Source organism: Protopterus annectens, chromosome 1.part2 (genome assembly GCF_019279795.1).
Source record: "Protopterus annectens isolate FY-2018-M chromosome 1.part2, PAN1.0, whole genome shotgun sequence".
In the NCBI taxonomy this organism is placed as follows: Eukaryota; Metazoa; Chordata; order Ceratodontiformes; family Protopteridae; genus Protopterus; species Protopterus annectens.
The window spans coordinates 1,152,056,220-1,152,066,210 of NC_056727.1; the positions used below are offsets into that span (position 1 = coordinate 1,152,056,220).

Here is a 9,991-nt window from a genome sequence, read left to right on the forward strand (position 1 = left end):
ATCTTACCTTTGATCACCATGTCTCCACAGTGGTAAGAAGGGCATTCTATATTGCTCATCTCTTACATAAGGGCATTGCCTCCAGAAAATAAGAGGTTATAACCCCCCTGTACTCTTCCCTCATCAGGCCAATAATTGAGTATAACACTTCCTTTGGTATTTACCATTCCAAACACCTGCAGCAATTGGAGAGACCACAAAGGTTCCTTACAAAGAAAATTTAGGGTCTCCAGCATCTGTCATATGTGGATGAACTGAAATCACTGTCACTTTACTCTGTGTCAGACTACTCAGAGGCGACCTGTGCCCTGCATATAAGGCAATCTATGACACTGCTTTAATGAGAATGCTGCAATTTCCCAAGAAAAATGGCACATGGGTCACTTGCACTAAAGACCTTAACCTGGTATGCGACATCAACAGAACCTGGTGGAGGGACAGATTTGTCTCCCACAGGTTGCCTCACCTTTGGAACAGGCTTCTAATTCATGTTAAACAGAGCCCCTCATTGACCCTTTTTAAATGCACTTTGGACGATTGGATGGGTAATTGGAAATTCACCCCAGGGATTCCACCTCTGTCCCATTTGGATGGGGCCAGCAGGTGCTGATTTTAGTGCCTGCTTTAAATGGACACTCTTGGGAACAAGTGTTGAACTTGGCTAGGTTTGTAAGGGCCCTAGGGCCATTAGCCTAGTAACCTCCTATGATCCTATGATTAGAGCTTCATACTTTTTCCTTGCTCAGAGAAATGCATCTTGATGCAAAATTGTTTATTCTATTAACTTTTTAAGTGAATTAGACAAATATTTAAACCTTACTCCTAACTGTAATCCTTTGACACCTCCATTATTATTTTTAGATTTCTGCAGAATTCTTAAGAAAATTAGTTGAGGGTTATGCTGCTGTCTGACAGCACTCGCACTAAGTGATTTTCAAAGCTAGTAAAACATTTCATGCTCCTACACTTTTTTAACTAGAAGAAATGCAGCAGGCAAAGCTCCATGCATTACAGTGAATTATAATCAGGTCTCTAATCATAATCCTTATTACGTGTTCTTGATATTGATGCCAATGTTCTCCCCTCAAGTTTCCTCTCAACATTAATTTCTTGGCATGCATTTCTGGAAAAATAAGGATATGGTGAGAATCAAAGTCCTGATCATAATCCTCTATATACTTGAAATTTACACTTTCAGTCATGCTGTTTGGTGGATTATAACTGTGAACCTCAGAAACTCAAAATGAACCCATTACACCTGCAAACCTGCAGACAACGAAAACAGGAACAGAGGCCTTTGAAAGTAAGTATAACCAGCTAAAATATGGACATCAAATTTGCATAACATTTGAATACAAGCTAGCACATGACTCTTCATGCTCCCAGTAGAGATATGGAATACCATTCAGAAAGACATTTGAAAAACAGAGAGTAGAGAGTAACATAAGGATGCAAAAATATAATCACAGTGCCAGAGAGACAGTATAACATCTTTAGACTTTAACAAACTGTATTACAAATTTCTACCACACCAGGTCATTTATTTTTCCTTCAGAAAAGGGAGACATAAGATGTGTGCCCTCTCTTTAAGTTATTGGTACTTCTAGTATGTTGGTCATGTAGTATTGTTTTCTGTGGATTAATCAGGTCAAAAAATCACCAGTAATGAGGAAGATTCAGAAAATTGTGTGAATGGTGAAATCAAGCCAGAAAATAGGGACATACCTTTAAAAATAGGGACATCCTAAAAATCAAGTTTGAAAACAGGAGCGTTCACCTCAACTATGGACAGTTGAGTGGAGTCTCAAGTGGCCAAACAGAAATGTCAGTGTGTAATGTTAAGTCATATCCAAACTCCCTTCTGATTATTCTAGGAGATTTTAATAAGGCAAATTTCAGCCAATCAGAAGACTTTAGGCTGTTCCCGTTAGGGGTCGCCACAGCAGATCAACTGTTTCCATTTCTTCCTGTCCTCTGCATCTTGCTCTGTTACACCAATGTCCTCTCTCACCACATCCATAAACCTTACCTTAGGCCTCCCTCTTTTCCTATTACCTGACAGCTTAATCCTTAGCATCTTTTTCCCAATATACTCTGCATCCCTCCTCAGCACATGTCCAAACCAACATAATCTTGCCTCTCTGGCTTTGTCTCCAAACCTTCCAACCTGGGCTGACCCTCTAATATACTTATTCCTAATCCTGTTCATCCTCATCACACCCAGTGCAAATCTTAGCATCTTTAGCTCTGCCACGTCAAGCTCAGACTCCTGCCTTTTTGTCAATGCCACTGTCTCCAACCCATATAACATCACTGGTCTCACTACCCTTTTGTAGACCTTCCCTTTCACTCTTACTGGTACTCGTCTGTCACAAATCACTCCTGACACTCTTCTCCACCCACTCCATCCTGCCTGTACTCTCTTCTTCAGCTCTCTTCCACACTCACCATTAATCTGAACTGTTGATCCTAAGTACTTAAACTCATCCACCTTCACCACCTCTACTCCCTGCATCCTCACCATTCCTCTATCCTTCCTCTCATTCACACACATATATTCTGTCTTAGTCCTGCTGACCTTCATTCCTCTTCTCTCTACAGCATATCTTCACCTCTCCAGGGTCTCCTCCACCTGTTCCCTACTGTCACTACAGATCACAATGTCATCTGCAAACATCATAGTCCACGGGGACTCCTGTCTGATCTCATCTGTCAACCTGTCCACCACCATTGCAAATAAGAAAGGGCTCAGAGCTGATCCTTGATGTAATCCCACCTCCACCTTAAACGCATCCATCACTCCCACCACAGACCTCACCACTGTCACGCTACCTTCATACATATCCTGTACTACTCTTACATACTTCTCTGACACTCCCGACTTCCTCATACAATACCACAACTCCTCTCTAGGCACCCTGTCACATGCTTTCTCTAAATCCACAAAGACACAATGCAACTCCTTCTGACCTTCTCTGTACTTCTCCATCAACACTCTCAAAGCAAACATTGCATCTGTAGTGTTCTTTCCTGGCGTGAAACCATACTGCTGATCACTAATCATCACCTCCCTTCTTAATCTAGCTTCCACTACTCTTTCCAATAACTTCATGTTGTGACTGATCAGTTTAATCCCTCTGTAGTTACTACAGCTCTGCACATCACCCTTATTCTTAAAAATCGGTACCAAAATACTTTTTATCCATTCTTCAGGCATCCTCTCACTTTCCAAGATTTCATTAAACAATCTAGTTAAAAACTCCACTGCCATTTCACCTAAACACCTCCATGCTTACACAGGTACGTCATCTGGACCAACAGCCTTTCTGTTCTTCATCCTCTTCATAGCTATCCTTACTTCCTCCTTGCTAATCCACTGCACTTCATGATTCACTATCTGCACATCATCCAACCTTCTCTCCCTCTCATTCTCTTCATTCATCAACCCCTCAAAGTACTCTTTCCATCTGCTCAACACACTCTCCTTGCTTGTGAGTACGTTTCCCTCATTATCCTTTATCACCCTTACCTGCTGCACATCTTTCCTAGCTTGGTCCCTCTGTCTAGCCAATTGGTACAGGTCCTTTTCTCCCTCCTTAGTGTCCAACCTTTTATACAACTCTTCATATGCCTTATCCTTAGCCTTCACCACCTCTCTCTTTGCCATGCACCTCATCTCCTTATACTCTTGTCTACTTTCTTCATTTCTTTGACAATCCCACTTCTTCTTCGCCAACCTCTTTCTCTGTATACTCTCCTGTACTTCTTCATTCCACCACTAGGTCTCCTTGTCCTCCTTCCTCTTTCCAGATGTCACACCAAGCACCTTTCTAGCCATCTCTCTTACTAGCTCTGCTGTAGTTACCCAGCTATTCGGTAACTCTTCACTGCCACCCAGTCCCTGTCTTAACTCTTCCCTGAACTCCACCTCACAATTACCCTTTTTCAATTTCCACCATTTGATCCTTGGTGCTGCCCTCACACTCAACCTCCTCTTCTTGATCACCAATGTCATTCTACAAACCACCATCCTATGCTGCCTAACTACACTTTCCCCTGCCACCACTTAACAGTCTGCAGTCTCCTTCAGGCTGGCCCTTCTACATAAGATATAATCCACGTGTGTGCATCTTCCTCCACTCTTGTATGTCACCCTATGCTCCTCCCTCTTTTTAAAATACGTATTCATCACAGCCATGTCCATCCTTGTTGCAAAATCCACCACCATCTCACCTTCTGCATTCCTTTGCTTAACACCATACCTACCCATCACGTCCTCATTCCCTCTGTTCTCTTCACCAACATGCCCATTGAAATCTGCTCCAATCACCAGTCTCTCACCCTTGGGTACAGTCATCACCACTTCATCCAACTCACTCCAAAATTTTTCTTTCTCATCCATCACACAGCCAAATTGTGGAGCATATGCACTAACAACATTCATCATTACACCATCAATTTCCAGCTTCATAAACATCACTCTATCCAACGCTCTTTTCACCTCCAAAACATTCTTAGCATACTGTTCCTTCAGGATAATGCCTACTCCATTTCTCCTCCCATCCACACCATGATAAAACAATTTGAAACCGCCTCCGATACACCTAGCCTTGCTCCACTTCCATCTGGTCTCTTGCACACACAGTATACCAACCTTCCTTCTGTCCATCATATCAGCTAGCTCTCTCCCTATACCAGTCATACTGCCAACATTCAAAGTTCCGACCCTCACTATCACAGTCCTAGCCCCAAATTTCAGCCATGAACTTCCTAAATTTGCACAGCATATAAAGTGTCCTAGCAGAGACAGGAGCACACTGGATCATTGTTATACAGTGTTAAAGCATGCTTATCATGCTGTCCCTCGTCCAACATTAGGCTTTTCTGACCACAGCTTGATTCATTTCCTTCCTACCTATAAGAGTAAGTTAAAATCTGCTAAATCTGTGATTAATACTGCAAGAAGGTGGACTGTTGAGGCAAAGATGAAGCTGCAAGCCTGCTTTGATTGTACGGATTGGAGTATCTTTGAAGATTCTGCTGCTAATTTGCATAAACTGGCAGACACAGTTGTGAAAATATGTGTAAATCCACTAAGGCCCGGTAAAAATTTAACAGCAACAAACCGTAGCTTACTGCAACTTAAGCAGCTTTGTCAATTTATTTATTTATTTATTTTATTTATTTTACATTTATTTAGTGGGAAAGTCCAACTGGACACAGGTCCACTTTCAGCGGAAGCCCAGGGAGAAAAGCTCCAGATTGTTACACATATACAGCAGTAAGTTTTAACAAGCAAAAACAGTGAATATTAGGCTACACTCAGTATATATAGAGATAGAGCAGTGAGTAGGTATTAACAAGCAAACTTATTGCATATTCAGTAAAAACATAGTAAACAGCAGAAAAAAATTTAACTTTTTGGAATAGGTTACTTAGAACGATAGCATGCAATACATTGAAATAGTAATATTTATTCCTCGATGTATTTCTCATGGCACTATATAAGAGAACACATCTAGCAGAGGAAACACTCATATTAGCACTTGCATTTGAGTACATAATGATGTAGTCATTGTGGTGTTATAGAAATCAAACCTAGCAAAGGTATTACTCATATCAGCACTTTTGTTAGGATACATACTGTGAATGCACTTTTGTTAGGATACATACTGTGAATACACTTTTTGTGGTAGTGTAAATATCAGGCCTAACAGAGAGTCAATCATATCAGTACTGTGAAAGGATACCTAGATGGACACAGAAAAGGGTGGGGGTGTGAGAATATGGCTGGAGAGTAGTTTAAGTAAGTGGTTAACTTGGGGAGATGCAGGAGAATAACCAGTTATTCATAAAGTGAGTTTTCAGGAGATTTTTGAATTGTTTAGTGGAGGTAGTGGAAGTCAGGTGGGTTGGTAGTGAGTCCCAGGCATTAGCAATAGAGTAACTGAAGAGAGATTTCCCAGCATCATTGTGGTGTTTTATGACCTCTAGGCAGCTTTGGATATGGTTTGTAGACCTTTCCACACCAATGCAGGGTCACTGGCTAAAAACTGTTTTTTTCTTCAGCTTTTCAGAATAGTTATTTTTAGCCACTTTGATTTCTTTTGTCAGTATATTCCTTGCCTGTCTAAAAAGTGTTCTATTCCCACTTCTATAGGCATCTTCCTTGGCTTGACATCTGTGCTGATCACTCCAACCACCCACACTAAGCTGCTAGGTGTCGAGATAGATAACAGCCTTAAGTTCGACATTCATATTACCCAAACTATCAAGAAGGTTCACAAAAAACTAGGACTACTCTACAGGAACAAACAATTTCTCACTAAAAACACCAAAGCTACTATAGCTAGGACACATCTATTGTCTACTCTCCTTTATGCATCCCCAGTACTAACAAACCTTCGCAAAGCTGACCTTAACAAACTAGAATCCTGTTACAACAAGATTGCTAGGTTTGCTACCGGGACCTTATACAGAACCTATCACTGTGTTTCTCTGAAACAACTAAATTGGCTGGAGCTGTCGCAACTACTTCAATTCAATCAGTTATCATTGGCTCACAAATTATACTACCTCCCTGATAGAACCCCTGGTCTCCAAAATATAATACTACCTCATTCCACAGCTAGATCCCTATAAAGTCGGGGGATAATATTGTAGTACCACTCCTAAAGGCCAGTGTCATCTTCACAGTTTTAAGAGTGTTCAACTCTCCCAGCCTTCCTTTTCTGCCATTTCAAACTACAAGAAGCCATCCTCCTACACTGCAGCTAATTGCAAGATGGCTGATGACTTGCATGCTTGTTACTGCAGGTTTGATAAGCCTCAGGCTACAAATGACAGTTTCCAGCTCTCTCAGTGTTCAGACTTATATGACTGTCCCTACCACACATTCTCACATTCAGCCTGCATCAATTATCTCTGAAGAGGATGTGTGTCGGTTTTTTAAAAAGACAGCACATTAAGAAAGCAGCAGGTCCAGATGAGATTTCACCTTCTTGCTTAAAAATCTGTGCTGATCAACTGGCTCCTGTTTTACTAGGATTTTTAATAAATCATTCGAGCTGTGTGAAGTTCCCTTATGCTTCAAACAAGCCACAATTATTCCAGTCCCTAAAAAATCTAGTATAACAGGACTGAATGACTACAGGCCTGTTGCTTTGACATCGGTGGTCATGAAGACTCTTGAGAGGCTGGTGCTAGCTCACTTGAAGGCTATTACAGCTCCATTGCTGGACCTCCTTCAGTATGCTTATTGAGAGAAACTTTCAGTGGATGATGCAGTTAATATGGGTCAGCACTATATCTTGCAACACCTTGACAACCCAGGGACATATGCAAGGATTCTATTTGTGGACTTCAGCTCTGCATTTAATACAATAATTCCAGAACTTCTTAACTTGAAACTCTCCCAGCTTTCCTTTCCTGCCTCTACCTGTCAATGGATCACCAATTTTCTGACCAATAGGAAACAACAGGTGAAACTGGGGAAATTACATCTAGCTATCACATGATCGATACGGGTGCCCCCCAGGGATGTGTGCTCTCGCCACTGTTTATTCTCCCTCTACACTAATGACTGCACCTCTAAGGACCCCTCTGTCAAACTTATTAAATATGCGGACGATACAACAATTACTGGGTTCATGAGGAATGGTGATGAGTCTGCATACAGATGGGAGGTTGAGCAGCTGGCCCTTTGGTGTAGTCAGAATAATCTGGAGCTGAACACTCTTAAAACTGTGAAGATGACACTGGCCTTTAGGAGTGGTACTACAATATTATCCCCCGACTTTATACTTAATACTGCTGTGTCGGTTATGAAAACCTTAGTTTTGGGGGTCTGTAATCTCCCAGGACTCGATGTGGGAGTCCAATGTGGGGGCTGTCATAAAAAAGGCACAACAGAAAATGTACTTTCTGTACAGCTGAGGAAGTTCAACCTCCCACAGAAGCTGTTGATTCAGTTCTACATGGCAGTCATTGAGTCTGTTCTCAGCTCATCCATAACAGTGTGGTTTGGATCTTTGTCTAAACGTGACAAAAATAGGTTACATCAAATAGTGAGGTCTGCCGAAAATATCATTGGTGCTAGCTTGCCCTCCTTACAGGACCTGTACTATTCCAGAGTCATGAAACTGCCAGGGAAAATCATTATTGACCCTTCACATTCAGGCCACCATCGTTTTGAGCTATTACCATTGGCCAGGTGTTATAGATTAATACACACCAAAACAAGCAGACATAAGAACAGTTTTTTCAACAGGCGATCAAGTTCATAAATGTTAATTCAGCTTTTTAGGCTGGGTATTCTTTTTCCCAAGCCTCCGAGGGTACTGCAATATTGGTTATTTATTGTTAATACTTGCTTCTTTTAGAGTTTACTTCAGTATTTTTTGTACTGAATTGCACTTTGTACTTTGTACATGAAGGCATATGTATATTTACATTTTTTGCCTTGTTTTTAATAGCTGTATGCATGTCGTTTATGCAATTCATACTTGGAGTCATGGAAACTGGAGTCAAATTCCTTGAATGTGCGCATACTTGGCCAATAAATGTGATTCTGATTCTGATATGTGTAGCTCTGAGTAGAAAACTGACTGCAAAGTTCTTTTTATGAATTACTGCATTAGATGGCTGATAGTGATATGTGAAAATGCTTATGCTGAACTGCAAATTGTTAACTGTCTTTACCCATGGGTTTATGAATTACATTTGTTTGTGCTTATGTTTTTTTTTTTTTTTGGCTCTTTGCAGTCTGTGGTATTGAATGGCTATATTTGCTTTTATATGTGTTACTTGACTGATCTTTCTCACAGAAGTGTTTATTTTGGTATAGTCTACAGCAATTAAAAAAATGTAAAGTGCTGATGTGATTTTTTATCTTCCCAAAGTATTTTTTTTTTTGTCATTTTCCTTCTATTTTTGCATCCTCGCTGAATATTTGCTGAATGAAAGCACTGTTTCATAAATACATGATATGGAATTCAGTAATCTGGTTTTCATTGTGCTATCACAATATTAATGGCTAGGGAATAAGTAAATAATAAATAAAAGTGCACTATGGAGATGCTGTCCATTTCACATATCAGCACCAATGTTGAGTTACACTGCTTTTGTTAAAATGGTACATAGGAAAAGCCTACTAGCTACGATTTTGCCTCTTGTTACGAACAGGAGTTGTGACATACAAAGAGAGAAATGCTCTGTGAGTGACTGTGCTAAATTTATAGTCAGAGACCATAGGCTTTGAATCAATGGATCTTTTCATTCATCTGACTTAACCTTGTTCCAGTACATCTATGAATATTACAGTATAACCTGTTGTTCCTTCATTAGCTTGGACATTTTTTTATTCATAACCACAACTGATAACACAATCTAGTACTATCTTACCTTGAAAGTATACCCCAGAGCAGATCTGTAGGATCCTTGGAAGAGAAGATAGATCTAGAGAAATTATGTAGTCCTGCAAATCAAGTGGTTCCGTTAAATCTGATCCAGCCATAGTTTTCCTCCTTTTGTCAAAGTAAATAACAGTGACAGACTAAACTAATAAGGACTGCATCTAAAGCTTCACTTAATGTCCTGAATCAGCAGTGGTAATGCAATTATTGCATCAAGCTTTTCATATTTCTGGTTCCTGTTTTAAAACCTAAAGTACAACCCATTTGGCTTTCTGCCAGTCCTGCTTACATTTATCGTTTTTAGTTTCAGAAATTGTTTCTAAGCATCAGATTTAACATCCTGTAGCAGGGATTAAATAACTGCAGCAAACTTCATGTTGATGTCTGTTCTGGAATTAAAATACCTAGCAGATCATCAGTGTTGGAAAACACATCCCCTTGCTTGGCAGAGTTTGGTACAGTTTGGTAACATAATATTTTCATGTATCAGGTAGTTTCAAAATGAAAAAGAAGGTGAGACCCCCTAATCTGACACTAACAGTTTTCTATAATGACAGCAGAGCTGAATAGCTTGTAGT

General features: G+C 40.3%; 1 protein-coding gene across 1 annotated transcript in view; it reads right to left on the reverse strand.

The window, feature by feature from the left end:
* The window catches only part of LOC122792268 (protein THEMIS2-like), a 655,074-nt gene extending 645,485 nt beyond the window's left edge, over positions 1 to 9,589 (reverse strand). Inside the window, exon 1 of the mRNA XM_044060021.1 lies at positions 9,403 to 9,589. Coding sequence (XP_043915956.1) covers positions 9,403 to 9,514 — 112 coding nt within the window. The 5' untranslated portion in view covers positions 9,515 to 9,589. The remainder of the gene's footprint in view (positions 1 to 9,402) is intronic.
* Between the last annotated feature and the right edge of the window lie 402 nt (positions 9,590 to 9,991).